Here is an 18,967-nt window from a genome sequence, read left to right as displayed (position 1 = left end):
CAGACTTTTTGCCACTGCTAGCTTGTATGACATCCATCACATTGATACCTGCGACTACAGACTGCTGTCGATCTTGAGTTATAATAGCATAATAGCACAGCTTGACTCTCAAGTCAGACTCTTGAATGATGTCGAGATTCCATGCTCGTTACATGTTACGACCCGGCGGTCGAGTGTTTCATGCTTGGGCTTCAGCAAACAAGGGTCACCTGAGCGATTCCAGCTGGCTAGGCTGTAGCCATTGGATTGCCACAAGCTTCATCTTGAAACCTGATCGTCTCCATATTAAACAGGCCACTTGGAAACTCTCCGTATTTAGACTTGTGACCTGCTAGATCAAGGGGAGGAAGAAAAGTGCCAGCAGTCGTGGGGGGGAGATGGTCCTCCATATAATATCTACAGAACATTCTGCTGGGGCAATTCAGATTTATACCCGTATCGTAACGATCATAGTAATTTCTAGTAAGAATTAGATAAATGGTAAACACGTAGGTTCTCTCCTTGTCTCCTCGCAGGTTCCATCACTACAGGTAGGAATTAGAATATCACCGCTCATTAATAGCATATGGAATCAAAGATCGCAGACTTGGGCATTTGTCTTCCCCATCTCGGCCAAGAGGGCATGCCGGTTTCATTTTGACCAAAACCCTTTGTTGATGATTATCACCCGCCTACCCAGAAACGAATGCGAGTGGTTACTCAGATTGAAGGGTGTACACCTCCTGTCCCAGAACAAGGTCTTGGGACCATCAAGACTCTACTATGCTCCTTCACAAGATATCTTGGTAACGGAATGCAATAAAAGCGTACATATACACGGGAAATACGGTTAGTGCCCGATCAGTAGAGGGCCGCCAATAAACAGCAGAGTTGACTCATGCGCATAGCCTAGAGAATACTTAGATTAATGGTGTTCAAGAGTTACGACATCACCGTATGGATTGGTGTTCCCTTACAACAAGAAGAGCAGCCTACTATAATAGTACGTACAGCTAACTATAAGTTTAAGAGACTGGACATGAGTTTCGGGCGGTTGAACAAAGGCTATGTAAATTTAGGAGAATTCAGGCAGGGACTTGCAAAACATACGGCTTCCAGGGATCCCCAAAGCAAATTCTCTGAGCCTGCTGAGGATCTATCCTCGCAAACTTGCCTACAAGAAGAATTGTAATAACAGTTTAAAATCAGGCCAGGTGATTACTGGCAGGGGCCCCCAAAGTATACCTAGGCTAGGATAAGGTTCTCGAAGAAAAAGAACGTTGGCATCCTGGTCAAAACGTTAGTGGAACTAACAGAAGATCCCACTCGGAATTCTCAATCACGGTAATAAACGACACGAAGTGACGGGAGATTCGCAACTTGAAGACCGAGCATGGCTATTTTTTTCCTCTTTACAGACAGTAGAGGCTCACCTCTTTAAAGTCTTCTAACTCTAATACCGACGCGTAGGCGCTTGTAAAAATTGTAGATGCAGAAGAAAATATGTGTTGTGTTCTTGTTGTGTGCTTGATCAAATTGGATAGATTCGAGGTATGATTAATCATATCCTGTGAGATCATACTGCCACGGGGGAGGTAAGAAAACTTAGGGCCTTCATCCTAACTGGCGAAAAGACTTGGACAATTATACCTAAGCTTAGGGAGCTCTTTTCTAAGTTTATTTTAGCAACCTCTTCTAAAGTCTTGAATATTCTCTTGTTCCCCGAGGACTGCCTAAGGGTCCTTAATCATGAAGGTTTTCTGTTTTCAAGAGATAGTCAGCTTCGGTACTCAAGCATCCATGTCTTGAAAGTCCCAGGGCCCGTTCATCGAAGGCGGAGCAGGCACTCCTGAAATCTGGGGACAAAAGAGGTGTGGCTGTAACATATTCGTTTGTGTATGTACATACGGAAAGCTGCAAATCAATCGCCCTTTTGAGGTGGCTGTTAAAGTCTGGTTGATGGACGAATATTTCCGGAAGAGCCCACCACAATGGAGCTCAGAGCCCGTTTTGAACCAGGTGCATCGTTGTGTCTCCATAACCATGAATATTCATGTTCTGCAGCCGCACAGAACGATGAATGGATTTGTGGAATGGGCGTTCTAACTGCTTCCCAACATAGATTTGCCCGACAGTAGCCAAGTGATTAGTTTGTGAAACGACTCGAAGCTCTCTCCTTGAGGCGAAAGTATGCATGGAGCCGACTGGATACCGTGCGAACGGGATGGGCACTTTAGCAAGAGAACGACTTTGCAATGTAGTGCGAGTAACGACATTTTCAATGTTAGTGTTGCCTATCCTGCATTTTGTGTTCGCTTATGATCAAGCTTGTACCCTGATTCGGCTACTGACAGAGCACTGAACCGTACCTATATGTGATCGCAATAGTACTATGATCAGCAAGATTCCGTTGCATTACGAGATGTTAGCTTGTTCTCTGGTTCCCCATGCTGCGCTATGGGCAAGTCAAGACTCAAAACTTGTCTCAGCAACACCTCTGGAGCAGTTTGGTCAATGCTAGTTTCGATGATGCTGTGCAATCTCAACCTGACTCAGTTTGGTCAGCATTCCTTGCGAATATAAGAGGCTCATCTCAGAGGAAATGAGACAACAAGCAAAGCTTTCATGTTAGTAAGGTAACCTCTTCGTCTTACCCCGTTTGACAGGAAGGAAGAGCGGCAGTTTGAGAATCATGTGGTATTCGGCAAATTAGAACTGTTCCTAAGCTTTGGGACCTTGGCACCAACGGTAATTGCAGTACCCCATGTCAGGCAATAAATGTGGACGTCGAAGACACTCTTGAGAAATCTTGGGGCTTTAGATATGAAAGGTCCTAGCCTGGCCTTTTGTTGGTGCTAGAGACGGAAGATTGAGGCTCATAATACGGCCCGTGTTTCTATGCCGCAGAAAGAAGGGTCGTTTCAGTGATTGCTGGAGTCGTCATCAATGCTGTTGAGCAAGTATTGATCACATCAGGAACAGCGTCAATCCATGACGGATGTGTAAAAGCTCAAGCCCAGTCGAAGGATGAAACGTCTAGGCCCGAGCTCACAAGGCTAAACACGATCCCTGATCCCGGACAGCACTACTACCCGTTGGCGGGCACCTGGCATCGCATGAAATAAGGTACACTAGGCGCCGAGAAAGCATGCTGTCGGGTTGTTTGATGTTCTTCAGGAGCAGATGAGTACTAGGTACCTAGGTATGTTAGGAGGAGTCTACCGGTACCGGTATCTAATACGATATAGTATGTAGGGACAGTACTACAATTCGTAGCTACATCCTGTCTATGCCCGCACGACGCAAGGTACTAGAGGTAGGTAGGTACTAAGGTAATCAATCAAGTCTACACCTGCCCAACTACCATAGTACCCTGCCCACCTCAGGTTTGATGAGTGCTCAAGGTTAGTAGGTAGGCACGGAGCAGAAGCAAGTGCATTTGGATTGATGTCTGTCAGAATCCAAAACATGTTGCCTGCTAAACTTAGATTGTCAGGATCGAGGCAGGAACGGCCCAATGATCGGCAATGCGTCTTTCCAGGTTTCCCTTCCTATCGCGCCACACCACCAACAAATCTTCAACCAAGCACTGTCGCGTCACAGTCCATCTCAAGATCAAGTGGTGCGAACAACCAACGCCTGGACAACGGCACTGATATTCATCGCAGGTTCAGACCCGACTCACATGAACCACAAAAATCTGCACTGCGGACCTTGCGGTCGGTAGATATGTATAGGACTTCTATCATTTGTAGTGGTTTGTCAACACGTCCATGCTTGCTCCAGTGCATGACGGAACGGGCACCAACAATGAAGTCGTTCCATGTAGTCTACGGATACCCGCGAGTCAATGCAACCGCTGCCACTCCCACATTCCTTTAGCAGCACAGATGATCGCCTGTGACAGACAACTAGAGGAGCGACAAAACATCCCACCGGTCTTACCCGCACAATTCACAAGTCACAAGAGTTCATTGTTAGCCACCAGAAATAGCATCTGCCTGAGCCCTTCGACAGGATCCCAAAGGCTCAAGAGAGGCTCCGTTACCCGCGACATCACATGGGCTTTACTGTTGTCTCCCTTCGAGCACCAGAGACTTCCATATGCCTGCAAGAGTCGACCAAAGTGCCGCCCCTCTCTCGTCAGGCTGGCCCTACACCGCACTCCATGTATGTATGTGTGTATGTATGTATACGTACGCAGTAATTTCTGGATTGATCCTGTCATTCTGCTTTCACCCCCGGTCAGGACTCCAAGTGCCGTCCTAACAATAACGTTTCCATGGATTGTTTGGCGGAGTCTCTGAACTTTTGTTGCTCGTCGTCCCCACAATCTCAAACTTGGAACAGAAACACAAGGGGTTCAGTTTAGTCATCTGTCAGACTTGGTTGGAGAAGGTCGAAACAAGCCCAGCTACAAACTAAGTACATATGACAGCCTCTAGCTGATTCTTGCCCTACTTGCGAATGCCTCCGAGGCGGCCATTTCGACCGCCTTCAACAATGTCTTAACTCTTATCTCTGATCTGGTCAGACCAGCGATGGATGCGTCGTTTTGATACTTTGTCTCGCCTCACCTCGCTTCATACCATCACACGGCCCAGCCTTGCACGTGCCTTGTTACATATCTCACAGGGTAGAGGACGATCATCCTTACGATCTCCCCATCCTTCATCCACCTTCTTCCTGTAACAATCTATCAGCCTTCTTGGCCAATAGTCCCTCATCTCATCTTGCCCATGTCTTTCATTCAACACACGTCCTTGCCTCCCGCCCAAATATGCTTTTCCCATGAAATACCCCTGCAATCTTGGAGGGCCAGTCAGATCCTGGAGAAGATTACATGTCCAATCCTACCCACAGTGTGTGGCATTGCACACCCCCCGCCCCCCCTACACCCCTGTCAAGACTCTACTGGCTCGTTCCCGCACAAGCCGCGACAACGGTTATGCGCAACATGCACTAACTAAAGCCGCAACATCGACTCAGATTCAGAAAATCCAGTAACAATTTCAGAGGAAACCTAGCCCGGCACTGCATCTTTGCTGACTGTGTCAATTACGTCCAGGCCCAGTCACGAACAACAGCATCGATGCCTCAGCACCTCAACCGGTCTGGTTTTGTTCTCGACACATTTCGCTATCCATCGCCATAGTACAGACTTGTCAGGCCCAGTTCGTCGCCAATATGCCATAAGAAAGCTCATGAATCAGCTCGAAAGCTTGTTTCTGCAGTTCTAGCATGCGTATGTAGCATTAAAGAGTGGGATAAGTATCTCCGATATGGAACCCTGTCCGGAGAGCTCAGACATGCAACGGATCGCTCGTTCAACTCTCCGCCAGACAGCATCAGATATTAACCCCACCTCTTGTTAGTCGTTGGTGTTCACTCCTGACGCAGGCCGGTCCATGGGTGCGTGGGCAAGCACCACACTTTTTGCTTTCTTATTCTACACCTTCCATGACAGGGGAAGTCCTCGAAATGTGATGACCTTGCTCGGCCCCCTGGGCAAGGACATGGCAGCGACGGCTTCATTCGTCTGACTCCGCCATAACTTGGGCGTGTTTTGACTTACCAGTTTGAATTCATATATCCATCCCAAGCCCAGCGCCAATGTGAACTGTTAACAATCTGGATATCACTCCTTCCGATCCAAGACATATCAACTGTATCTTTCTCCAGGTTGCGGTTTATGTTCTTATCCATTCTTTTCATACCCAGACCACAGGTCTCAGCGTCTTTCGTTTAAATCATCACCATCATTTCGTTATGCCCCTGCCTTAGGATACGATATCTATTTCGTCGTCCCTACTTTAGGATCACCTCTTCTTCACATTCCTTCTCTTCCAATCCAGTGATATGCTGACTCGCCGCTAAACTATCACGCCCTTGTTCGTCCTTCCGTTGCCATCTCGGAAGTGGTTTCAACCTTTCTGCAGCAGGCCGACCCGTCCGTGAAAGCAAGACAGAAAAATTGGAGGTGCACTGTGTTGGTGTACCTGTCTAGCTACAGTCGTCGGTCTCACGACCATTCTTCTCATTTAAGTTGGGCTTGTCCCCCTTCAACACATCGTCCAAATGCTTGTCACAAGGCAGTACGAGACAGAGCATAGCCGTTGGCCATTCAGCAGATACGAAGCATCTCTTACTTCTACAAGCCCTCGCATGTCTAATCCTTACGATGTCAATGTCGAGCTGCCGGCCCCTTTGAGCTGGCAAGCACACAATCCAACTACTTCCCACAGTGGTAGTGGACCTGCACAGCAACATCAACCACGGAACGAAGCCTCAAGACTTTCCCTAATGCGCCACCCGGCAGAAAACAGAGGCAATGCTCTGGGAATTCACATGAGACCCGGGGCGACTCAGATGTACTCACCCCCTTTCCAGACGATAGACCGAGGTAGGATGTCGTTGCCAGGGCCCAGGGACTCGGTCCTTCAAAATGATAGCTACGGGATGAAACCCAGTACCGCAGATATGGAGGACATGATTAACTTAGGGCTGATCGGTACCCCGAAAACTGCCACTAACAGTACTTTCGTGCCACCAAGTCGCCAACCAAACGACCTCTCGTCCACTCAATCCAGCCAAAGAGCAAGAATCGACTCGCCACAGGATGAAGAGGAGGACGACCTCGATGATGACGATATGCTTGACGGGGAGGGAGAGCATTCAGCCCAAACTCCAGCAGAAAGGGCGGCTGCTCGACGTAAGATGAAGCGATTTAGGTCAGTGTACGCGCTGCTCGTTCAAGGCAAGAGCTTATTGGTTTAGACTCACCCACCAGCAAACGCGGTTCCTCATGAGTGAGTTCGCAAAACAGCCTCACCCAGATGCGGCACACCGTGAGCGGCTCTCACGGGAGATCCCTGGCCTCAGTTCGCGCCAGGTCCAAGTTTGGTTCCAGAACAGGTAGTTAATCATCACACTAATTGCCGACATAGTCCTCGCTAACCCGTGTGACAGACGTGCCAAAATCAAGCGTCTGAACGCTGATGATCGCGATCGTATGATAAAGATGAGAGCAGTCCCTGAGGGATTCGACAACGTCCAGGCACTTCATTCCCCCTACGGAGCAGTCCATGGCATGAATGCCCCTATGCCCTCACCAGGACATTTCAATACACAATCGTATGCCCAGCACATGATAAGACCCTTGATCGTCGACGGACGAAGGCATGATACAAGCGAACATGCTTCTCCGACCACCATGACCCCAGGATTTGGTGGGATGGGCTACAGTCCGGCCGGCAGTTTGACAAGCTCAGGTCTTGCATCGCCACTTTCACCAGCTCCGAGTGACCGATATCCATATGGCGGCCACTTCGCAGCCCCTCTGACAGGCAGCCCGAGAACATCGCACCCATTTGCGCAAAACCATGGGCTTGGAACTCCTGTTGAAATTCACCGATCGAGCCCCCAACCCATCCCGCCTCCTCTGCTTCGCGATCCCCTCTGCAGGGCCAGATCGGAATCCTCACAGTCGCCGCTGCGACCCAATATGCCATGGAAAGGTGATGTAGTTGACTATTCCTACAGAGGGGGGAACACAAGCCCGAACCTCTCAGACCGACACCCATCTGTCTACCACCCTGCGCCACTCAGCAACCCCTCTGTTGCCATGAGTGGCTACGATGCAAACTCAGTTCCCGGCTCGAGGGCTCCTCCCGAGAACCAAATCCACAGAACAGAAATCTGATGGCCATCGATGGGGGGGCCGTGGCCAGTGTACTCCAATAGTCAAGTCCTAGTCTAGCAGTTTCAAGTTGCCGACACTTCAAACAGCTTGTGGGCGAATTCTACAGAATGTCGTTACTCTATGCCTAGCCCATATGCCGTCTGGGATCCTTCATAGGGGAGTATATGTTTCTCCTTCACACTGTTCGATTTGGCCTTTACTTCTTTTATTTCCAGTACCTACTGTTCTCTGTTAATTCTTTCCTCTCTTTGAATTTTTAGTCTAGTTTGCATTACGAAGTGCACCGGGTGCATTAAGGGCGTATGATGTTTTATCTAGAATTGATGATTTGGGTATCTGGTAACGATCATGACTCTTTCTTATGTTCAGGGAGTAAGTTAAATAGCATGATGTTGCATCTAAAGCTGGGATTTAGTGAAAAGTGGAGGGCGCAATCATTGTTTTGGTATGTTTTTGGGCAGACTGGTTTCTGTTCCCTTTTGATGTTGGTTAAGCAACTTGATAGTAAGAATATACTCAATATAGGCTAGGGGAGGGAAAGAATTTAGGATCTTAACCCTAAATAATAAAAGACTTAGGTAACTTAGTATAAATTTAAGATATCTTTTACTGTATTTATTTTAATATTCTATATTAAGGTCTAATATTTTTTTACTCTTAAGTATAGGTTAGGTAATTAGCCTATATAGCATAACCGTTAATAGCTTATTCTAAAGAATAAATATAAATTCTAAGAAATATTTATCTAATATATATTTTTTTCAAGTTTATATATTAGCCTCAAAAGGGAGCCAAGTATCTCTAAGTCTACTATAATTTTAAATATTCATTGCCTTACAGGCAGCAAAGCTTTATTTCGTCAATATCATTAAGTTACCGGCCTCAATGGCAGCCTGAACCGAGATGCACTCAAGCCAGCTGGAGACATGATACCTGATCAATCTCCCGGTTGTGCAATGAGATATCGCTCAGAACCCTTTTAACTAGTAAATGTTATTTAGAACTTGTCTTTCGGTCACGAACACTAGCAAATTCGGGCCAGTCGCATTCTAACAGCTAAGGCGAGACAATCACATATCTGCATGACAATGAGATCTAGATGGACCATTACAAGCTTAATGGGCTTTTTCGCGAGTTTATCACTGGCATCTTTTGTTGAGATCTGAGGTTTTCTTGCTTGCTCTTTGAGGGCGATGTCAATTGCTAATAAGTAGCAATGCTATAAAGCAACAACATATACAAAAATTGTCTTGTATCATAGAAAGAATTAACCTCCCGTACTAATATGTAGTGATGATCTGGGATCTAGCAGATGCTAAGAATTAGCCTTGCTTCAATTTCTGAACAGAACCCTGGAGACTAATGCAAGCTCTTTAAAGTCAGACAAGCCAGTTTTCCTAACAGCAGCCAGGCGGTTACCAGTGATGATATACATCGAACTGGAAACAACAGACAAGGCTACTAGGTTTACCAGATGTTGGGCGTCATCACGGTACCGATAGCATGAACCAGATCATTATCGGAACTTACAGAGGAGTAGTTGAGGGTAAATAGATACAATAGTGATTCACGCCGCGCACGATATCACAGTCAATGGACCAGTCAATGAGTCTCTATTGTTGTCTTTGAAGTGAGGCAATAAATGACCCAAAAGGTTGAGGATATGTCACTTGCATCAGGTCATCATCACATCATGGTAGCCGCACAAGGGGCCCTCGTGATGATGGTTTTAGGCAAGGTTACTGAAGTGTGCTCTCGACCACACATCCCAAGATGTTACAGCAGTGTAGGATCGAGCAAGCTGACAGTTGTTGAGGGATGGTGGTGGTCTTGTTTGTATGAAAGAAGAGGGAAAAATTTGGCGGGTTGAACGAGATCTTATCAACGCGACTTAGTCACGTGATGCTATCATTCAGCCGCTCCCGGCCGTGCCCAGGTAGTGGAGATACAACAGCATCATCATCTCAAACAACACCAAAAGCCATTTAAAATGTCCAACTGTTGGTTCCCTCAAAACTATCAGGCTTCGGGGAGCAGGGGAACTCTTCGCATCTATTTAGTCACAGTGCTAGCAATAACTAACTGTCTAAAGACCTATTAAGCTATATAAAAGTTCCTTAAATCTTTATCGCTTAGGATATCGGTTTATAAATTAACTACTAATTATTCTATGTTCCTTCTGGCATAAAGATAATTTCTGCTTACTGTGTAATCAGGGTTTCTCTCCTGGTTGATAAACTATCAGCGAAAAGGCTGTTGTGCAGCGTGCATGCACATCTACGTCAGTAAGAGAGTTCCAAGGTCTTTAGATGATCATACGATATGTTTACACTCATTTGACCCGATTAAGATGGACAGTTCAATGATCTCCATGTCATCAGGGTATTCGGGCTTAAGATTCTGTTTAGACAACTATTGCTGACCTATTACTACTTATTGAGCTGCCTGGGCACAAACTCTTACCTGCTTGCCACTACTACCTTCAAAGTGTTGACTAAAGAATGAACAAGATAGGGAAAGACCAAAGGGAGCACAAACTTGTCAGGACGATGCTGCTTTGTTCGAACTAATACAAACTAACTATTAATCTGATATGAGAACTCAAGATTGGTATGCTCCGACACAGTTCACAGGCCGAGACGTGATTCGGTGTCACCGTCTTTGTGGAGCTGAATGCGACAGTGCAGAAGTCAAGCCAATGAATGGCTGCGATCACTCGGGCAGGAAGGCTGTATGTACAGTATGTACGGAGTACGTTCTTTTGTCTTTGTTCTGGCTGCCAGGTTCAGGCCAGCCACTCAGATTAGCGGATGATAGTACCGAGAAGTGGTCAGTGAGCCGAAAGGCCACTGAAAGAGCCCTTAGTCTAGGTAGCCAGTGAACAGCACCTCAGCCTGGCCGTTTTGCTGACAGGACTGACAACCGGCAGACCCACCTCACCAAAATGCCTTGTCTTTCAGGCTCAAATCACTCTCTGCCTCTCCCTCATTCCAAACACTCCACACAGTCCACACCTCACCTCTCGCCCCCGACCCTGATTCAACCTCCGACATCCCAACCTAACATCGCCCTATTCGACGTCAAACCCTCGCTCTGCGCCAGCGACATTCGCCCATTTCTCCTAAAAATCCGTCGATTCCTTCCCTCGAACTCTGCAAAGACCACTACAAGACTGTTATCTGCCCGCGCCGCGCCGGCACCGCTCACCGAGTCCCGAGGAAAACCCAGTGCAGTGCATGACGTTCGGCTGAAGAGAGAAGCGGAGCGCAGCGACTCTCGGTCGACGACCGGCGCGACTCTCGCCCACAAATCTCCCTCGTGGAGTCGTCCACGATGTCGTTCCATCCTCAGACTCCCCAGAGCCCATCGCAATTCTCCTCCGGGACCTCGGAGCCCGTGTTAAGCGTGACAACCTCAATGACCTCCACAGCCACGCCAACCACCTTGCCGACTCCCGCCCACAGCGTCACTGGAAGCGCCCATCACGACCTTGCAATGACCGACGACTCCCCCCACAAGCGGAAGCGCTCTGTGGATGACAGTGGCGACCGCGAGCAGAAGAAGGTTCACACCGAGGAAAGCAAGCTGGGCATTGAGGACCTGCATCTCGATGTGGGGAAGAAATACCTTCTTTGCCAGACTCCTCATCCGGAATCTTTACCACGCGTCTCGGAAGATCTTTATGACATGTTCAACCTCAGTGGGCTCGCCGCCGAAGTAGCTCGGGAGAAGCCAAACGGCGAAAAGAACGCATTGCGTTCATCTTACACAGGCCATATGAAGAACTTAGGTATTGCCGGCAACTGGAAAGTGCGAGTAACAGACAAGGACTCTAACGCCGAGAAACCCGACTTTTTCGACATCCTGCACATGCCTGATGAGGATTGGGATAATACGATAGTTAAGGGTCAAAACATCAAACACGGGCTATCACAAGCAAGTCTATCCACCCTAGGACGAGCAGTAACCATGGCCAAGGGACCTATAGGCAAGAAGGACTGGGATACTTCAAGATTAGGACTTCAGTCACCCGGCCTGGATTCAAAGCAAACTTCGTCAGCGAGACCTACCGCTCCCAACACTCCGCTCAACGTACCTGGTGCAGTAGGACGACTAAAGGCTCAGGGGCCCTCAGCAAACGATCCAAACCGACCAAAGCGTAACGTGAAGAAGCGAACATATGGTGATAGCAGTTTCGAGGGCTATGGTGAAGGTTACCCTGACGATGACACAGCCGTGGAAGGGGGCTACTCAACGGGAGAGGGAGAGGGCGGCCAGAAGCGACGCAAGAAGAACCCGGGAAACACCTCGCCATACCCGAGTGCTATGCGCCAGCAAAGCTACGGCCCTGGCATGGTGGGCGCATGAAATATCTTGACGGTAGATGCCCAGTCATGTCTCATGTTTCACGACTTGTATACACACTACGAAACGATTCCAACAGGCCATTGTTCCCTGGGTCTCGTACACGCTACACAAACAAAAAAATCTCGGTGCTCCTTGCTTTGACAGCCTTGTCGGCTTTTGATCTTCAATCTTGGGTTTTCTTTTTTTTCCCTCCTCTTCTGCATTCTGAGGGGACGGACACATGACATGTGCGTCCCAACGAGCATGGCGTTTGGGCAAAGGAGAGAGGCGGCATATGGGTAAGGTTGGCCAGTCACTCGGGGGTAGGGGAGGCATGTTTCGACGTTTCTTATTTCTCTCAAAAGACGACACGGCCTAGCACGAGGGGCGCGGACACTGGGCAGTGGTGATAACAATAGTCAGGGGTTTGGGCAAGATACTAGAAGGTTTAGGTATAATTTTTGACCTGTTTATGCCATTTCACCTCGTACCAAAACAAGTTGTTGACTATCCCAACATCAATGGACGGCTACAACAGTGAAGTCGGGCATACACTACAACAATAACGCAAAAAGTATCGAATATATTATATGGTGTGCATGATGGAGAACGCCAGAAGAAGATGAAGAAGAAAACAGATACGTAGATTAATTGAGCATCACAGGCATTCCATATCAGAATATGCATATGCTGAGCCCAGGAGATAGTCCTAAGGGATGAAGCTCCTTTGACGAGTTGATGATATTTAGGATATGCTTAGGACAGGTCTAGAATATTTATGATAGGTTCGAATAAAATTCAAATTTTCATCGGTCACTACCTCGCCTTCGTGGACTAGAGGTTGCCCGACCCTACGATGGGCATCTGCCTCGACATTCTGACCTCTACGAGCAAGAAGGCAAGATGGTATCAATAGTCATCATCGACGAATTAGATGCGACAAAGAAGAAGGATACAACCCAACCAAGCTATTCATCAGTAGAAGTAAGGGCATACATTCATAGCCACCAGAACACCTTTCTCAACACACAGTTCGACATCGCTGGTCAGCCCATGCTACTCCCAGTGAGCTTTTCAACAGCGCTGCTTCTAGTCAGTCAAACGCGCCCAGTAAGAAATATTCGGCGATCCTGAAGATAATCCTGACGTGAATAACAGCCGAGGGATCCAAGGAGATCCTACAACTGCCACCAATCGATATCACAAAGTAGGAGTCAGCATGCCCTCGACAAAATAGATACAGTCACGGCACTACCTTGGGGCTTTAGCTTAAAAAAAATAAAAAAAAAAAGACCTCAAGGAGCTGGACAGTTATATCAAAGGCGAGATTCAGGAGAAGAGGACGAGGTAGCAGATTTACACCCAGACCGCAATATAGCAACAGTCAACGCTACAGATTGGGGCCGCATGATCCATACTAAAAAAAGGAAGAGGAACAAAACTCCAAAAGACGACTCACCGAGAGGAGCAAGACTCAGATCTTATACTCCGTACAATTGTCTTCAGTTACGATGCAGAAGGCGATAACAAGGAAGAATACCTCAACCTAGGGGGCGACGGGAGTGAGGAGGATGAGCCGAGCTTCGAGCCAGGAGGTCGTGTTTCATCAGGTTGACCGTACACAAAGATGGTTGACCATTAACACTCATCGCTTGCTAGTATTCGTATGTATCCGGTGCAAATAAAAAAGAACAGATCTAGGTAGTTACTTGAAAGGGAAAAAACCAATACTCGCTCATCTTCCAAGCTTTGTATGTAGCATCATTGCGCATATCTCGTTACACCCAGCCATTACATCCTCTCACCACGTGGTATACATGCATCTCAAAATGCATTGCCACCCACTACTCTCAAATCCTTTAACAATTGTTACAGTCCTCTCCAAAGTTGCCGTTCTCAACTGTTGGGTATGCGCCAGTAGTCATCTCAGCCCAGCTCCAATCTAGCGTCATTGGCAGAGAGAACAGGTCTTGCGGAAGAAGGGGTTGCTGGAATGCCGCTACTGGGATCTGCGGGGATGAATTCATGTTTGTGTCGCCATAATTCATTGAGTCAAAATCGCCCGACTGAGGCACCGGGAACTCTTGAGGCCAACCAGCTGACATTGCCGAAGGAGAAGGGTCGTTCATTGGACTACCCATAGAGAACTGTCCCATCGAAGCACCGTTCTGGGGAGGCGATAGTTGGGCTTGTGATGATCTTCTCTGAGAATTAGAAGACACCGAAGTAGTTGTTGCTGATTCTGCAGTGCTAGGCTGTCGAGCCGTAGCCGTAGCCGTAGTAGCGTTGGTAGATGATTTATTTGTATCCTGGTTCTTACGCTTGCGTCGAGAAGACTGTTCCTTTTCAGCCTTGTCGATTACAGCCTTTGCTATACGCTCAAACTCAGCACATATACCGAGCATTCGATGCACACCGCCCTGTTCAGCCTCCTGTCCAAGCATGGAGAGGAAGGTGACCACAATGTTCATGAGTCGAGTGTCTGACTTTGCTCGGGGATCGAGTGGGTTCTGTAAGATATTTCCAAACAGCGTCACCAGTGCAGAAACAGGAAAATAAAGAATCATCCTGACAGTGATGTTAGTGTATCGCTAGTGTGATGAGAGCTCGAAACCTACCAAACGCAGGCAAAATCGCCTTGAGGCACATATTTTAGCAACGAGACAGAAGCTCGTGCTGCAGCCGTGCATAGTGCTGCAGAAGAAAACACCCGCGGGTTGAGTGGTCGGGCATTCAGACCTTGAATGGCATAATTGGCCAGTCGACTAGTCCAGAGTCCATGGGCAACTGACATGCGGTGAATGGTTGTCAGGCAGTTATAATAGGTAAGATGCAACATGACAACGTGAAGAATCAGAGGAGTGTGCGAGGCATTGATGTCGTGCTCGGGCCGATAGTCAATCGGTATGCGATCCTTCCATTCTTCCAACTTGTGGTCCAGCTCGCCAATGGTATGGAGTAGCTCACCATCTGATTGCTTTGTAGCTTGAACAGAGTACAGCCTCTTATAGACTTCACTTTCGATAGTGGCAAACTCACACATAACCCGGAAGAGATTCATCTTACCCTTGCCATCTGCCAAGGGGATATTGCCAATGTTGTCCTCCGGGTCAGCATCCGGAAGCTCAACGTTCATGTCGTCATCGTCCTGGGCAGGTGGACGACCGGCTCGGAGGCAGAGATCTTTGTCTAGCATATATGCGATCCAGAAGACTCTCTTCCGTTGCTCAATCTCTATGGGGTTTAGGTTGAAACCAGTCCCGCGCTTATGGAGACCGATACTGTGCGCCAGGCGCATGGCTGCTGAGACCAGCAGCAAAGTGGGCTGAGGGTTTGGCGTTCCTTGCAAGAACAAAGCCATACCAAGGAGAGCCTGGACACTCAACAAATCGGTGTTGCGCATGGTCAGCTCGGGAAACACTCCGATGGCATTCTTCAAGTGACCCCACGCCTTTTCGTCCTCATCCTGTGGTACCAGATTGCTCATAACTCGCAAACGATGGGCAATCGCGAGCGCACAGTTGAGACTAGCCCACCATCCAGAGCCTTGGTAAGGGTCTGATGAGTATTGAAGGTGTACTAGGTGCATGAATGTCGGCCGATGAAATAGGGGGAAGATGCAATTGAAGTTGTCGAAGAAGTCCTGGAGAAGTGAAAGTGCCTCAGGCTTGGGGGGCAGAGGCCGGAAGATCGGTCGTTGAAATAGGTCGCCAAAGACTTCAGGTTTCCAGTTAGTCCATTTGTGGTCATCGACAGATATATCCGATATGGTCCGTTGAAAAGAATCATCCCCTGTTTTCGAATTTACCCACGAAACGCCCTTTGGTGAAAATATGGAGAAGCCAGATGACGATCCTGCAGTAAATCAGTAAAGGTGTTCACACATATACAGTGTAGTAACTTACCAATGTATCTGGTCTCTCCAAAATTATTTGTTACCAAAGAACACATCAACTCTGAAAGAGCCTCCACTTCTTCCTGGTCTTCCTTTTTGATATCGTCCACATTCGCAGCTGGTGCCGGAGCTGTCGATGGAGCTGTCGACGGAGCTGGTGTTGCTGACTTGCGTTTATCATCCTTGGGCGAGGTAAGTGAGCTTTGAGGGGTCATCTCGCCCCCATCTGCAGCAGCCGATGGGCCGGATGTCGATTGAGATGGTGAATTAGGGTTGGATGCCGCAGGCATTGACATCTGTCTCGACTTCTCTTGTCTTTCCAGTAACCTTTTCTCTAGCGCGCCAAGGTCATCATCATCTTCGTCGAGGAGGCCTGTATATACAAGGTTAGTATAACGAGGTCGTGTCAGTAAAGCATATTCTTCAAACCCCTTACCAGAAAGTCTCAAAAGATGCTCCATACGGTTCAGCCGGTTCTCGAGTCCCTCGATGTACTTGGCACTTCATATATGTCAGTAAGCACATGATTTCGCGATGAGGTCCAGTGTCATACCCTTTGGGAGGAGCACGCTTCTTCTCAACTTGTGTGAAGACACATTCAGTCTTATAGTTGATACAGTGGGTACAAGAAGGCATCTTGCCGTCACACTTGATCTTTTTCTTCCGACACATATCACAGGCCTGTTGAAGTTCCGATCAGCACGCAATACTCTAAAACCGGTTGCGCCGGGATCTATCCCAGGTCCCATACCCTAGCGATTCTCCTTCTCTTGGGGTCGTTTGCATCTTCAAGCAACATAGCCGAATCGTTGAACATCTGAGCAGCAATCTCTGGGGGCAACTGCGGTATGCCATCGTAGCCACCAAAAACCTGCGGCGGCTGATTCATGATCGGCGGGGCCATGCCCGGGACCTGAAAGCCCATATGGTCCATCCTGTTCGAATTGAAAGGGTTCTCTGATTAAAATAGTCGGTTGAAGTGGGAGTATCGCGGCTCGAGGTTCGCAAAGCGGCGGTCCCGTGGGTCAATCCAGCGGCAATGAGTCGTCGCCTTGCGACACGAGAGTTGGAATGCGACAAAGCAACAGTTATAGTGCGATAGGCTGGGCTGTGAGAGTCTCAGTCACGGTGAGATCATCTGTGCGATACGGAGAGTGGGAGCTGGAGCTGGAGCTGAAGCCGGCGCTGTGGAGTGAAGAATATTTTGTTGGTTGGGGTAAATCGTAGATCGGAGCCCACGGATCACTAATAGTTATTAAGGTATGATAATTCAGACAAGGAGCAAGGAGACGGAGTCGAAAAGGAAGAAGCCGAGGTGGGCGATTTGGAGGCGCCGGTGCGCTAAAAAGCTCCTAGAGACCCAGACCAGGTCAAGTCTGCGGTCGACTAACGTTAGCTTGGTTAAGACCCGACTCTATGACTATCACAGTCAGACTGAGGCGGAGATGGAGTGGGGTGGCGGAGTTTGGTTGGGTTTGTCTTGGTGTGAACTCCTCTAGCGGGTACTGACTGAGCAGTGAAGTGATATCAGTAGGGGGGAGTCGACTTTCAAGTCACGACGGCGACGGCGACGAAGGTGAAGATAATGATGGAATTCAAATCCAAGTCTATGTCGCCAGATCGTGGTGTTGAAGAAATTTTCATTCTTCCGAGTCAACCGATAATGACAAATTCAAAGCATGAACCGGCAAGTCAAGTATCCGTTAGCACTTGCAACTGGAACTGGAACCTGCTACAGTTACCAATTGGTACCTTGCTAAGCTCAACTTGGACCGGTGAGACAAGAGAAGTCGCAGGGGAAGGCAAGGACTCAATGCGCGGGTATTTGTTTCGAATCCGGGAACGACCTCGAATGAAGAAGGTAGGTACCTACCTGTCACTCCTAGGTAGGTGGTGCATGAAGATGGGACCTTGAGACCCTCAATCAGTGGAGGGGAGGTTGTTGAAAAACAAGCGGCCAAAGATTGTGCCAAGTTTGTCACAAATCATCCTGGGCCTGCCCAAGTATTTCTTTCACTGCCCTGGGTATGATGTCTCGAGACTTCTTACTAATATATACCTACTTTAGTACCTAAGGTAGTAGGTATTTAACTGCCATTGAGCATCAAGGCGAGGCCGCCGGCAATCGTCAATGCACACTCCCTTCAGTAGCTTAAGACGGTGTCATTGGCTTCAGCTAATCGTATCAGCCAATCATCCTAAAAAAAAATACCTTAGAATAGGAATCTATGGGATGCCCTAATGCAGCCGCAGATCAGTTGAATAAACAGTCATTTGGTAATTGGTTCTCTGCTGCAAGCAATGACATGATGTACAGGTTTGTGTGTAAACACATATTCCACCTCTCCTGCAAATGATCGCCATAGGGACCCCTGACTCTACGGCAGTCAATTTTAACTGCTGAAGGCCTCCACTGTAATTCGTCTCTGCTCTTGGCGATGGGTCGCTGAGAATAGCCAACTGTTTATAGAACAGGGTACATGACCCGGAATCCTTCTCTGGACGGATCAAGTCTCCTTGCATACACCCTTTACTTGCATGCTACTATATCTTACTATAACGCAATTCTGAATTTGGGCATTACTCGATTGGCAGGCACTTTGTATGTCTTCTATCTACCTGAGGTAGGTTAATCGAGATGCCTTCTACTCGTTCCAGCGTAGCCAAGCCACTCTTCCGCAAATAGTATGGCTTCAGCCTAGTAGACCTTGCTAAATATTGACAGCCAAAGTAGCGACATTGGCGTTAAACATGCTGTTCATCTCAGGGTTTATATCCGTCAAGTGGCCGTCAGGGCTACATAGATAGTTAGGTGAGGTAGGTCTCCAAGTCTATGATCAATACCTCTCAGACAGGCTTCAGTATTGATCTCGGCGTCAAGACTGGAAAGACTTGTTATCGCTCGTCTCTCTTGGCCCCCGATCTTACAAAGAATCTGTATGCGACCTTGATCCCCTGATGACGTGTCTCAGACCTAAAACACACAGACAACCGTTGGAACCTAGCTAAACTACTTTATCTAGCGACCCATGCCAACTTGTGTC

General features: G+C 48.0%; 3 protein-coding genes across 3 annotated transcripts; 2 read left to right on the top strand and 1 right to left on the bottom strand.

Moving 5' to 3' along the window:
* Positions 1–6,057: 6,057 nt before the first annotated feature.
* Positions 6,058–7,681, top strand: FMAN_04615 (uncharacterized protein; the record flags this gene model as incomplete). Its single annotated transcript, XM_041828656.1, has 3 exons — positions 6,058–6,710; positions 6,757–6,894; positions 6,949–7,681. The coding sequence occupies 3 exons, from the start codon at positions 6,058–6,060 to the stop codon at positions 7,679–7,681; spliced, it is 1,524 nt and encodes a 507-aa protein (XP_041679497.1).
* Positions 7,682–11,014: 3,333 nt separating this feature from the next.
* On the top strand, positions 11,015–12,049 carry FMAN_04616 (uncharacterized protein; the record flags this gene model as incomplete). Its single annotated transcript, XM_041828655.1, has 1 exon — positions 11,015–12,049. One exon carries the CDS (start codon positions 11,015–11,017, stop codon positions 12,047–12,049), a length of 1,035 nt encoding a protein of 344 aa, XP_041679496.1.
* Positions 12,050–13,887: 1,838 nt separating this feature from the next.
* Positions 13,888–16,857, bottom strand: FMAN_04617 (uncharacterized protein; the record flags this gene model as incomplete). The annotated part of the gene is made up of 6 exons (XM_041828654.1): positions 13,888–14,596; positions 14,647–15,883; positions 15,934–16,296; positions 16,360–16,424; positions 16,477–16,604; positions 16,675–16,857. The coding sequence occupies 6 exons, from the start codon at positions 16,855–16,857 to the stop codon at positions 13,888–13,890; spliced, it is 2,685 nt and encodes an 894-aa protein (XP_041679495.1).
* Between the last annotated feature and the right edge of the window lie 2,110 nt (positions 16,858–18,967).

The sequence above is a fragment of the Fusarium mangiferae genome (assembly GCF_900044065.1).
Source record: "Fusarium mangiferae strain MRC7560 genome assembly, contig: FMAN_scaffold003, whole genome shotgun sequence".
Classification (NCBI taxonomy): domain Eukaryota; kingdom Fungi; phylum Ascomycota; class Sordariomycetes; order Hypocreales; family Nectriaceae; genus Fusarium; species Fusarium mangiferae.
This window is presented reverse-complemented; position numbering and strand designations above follow the sequence as displayed.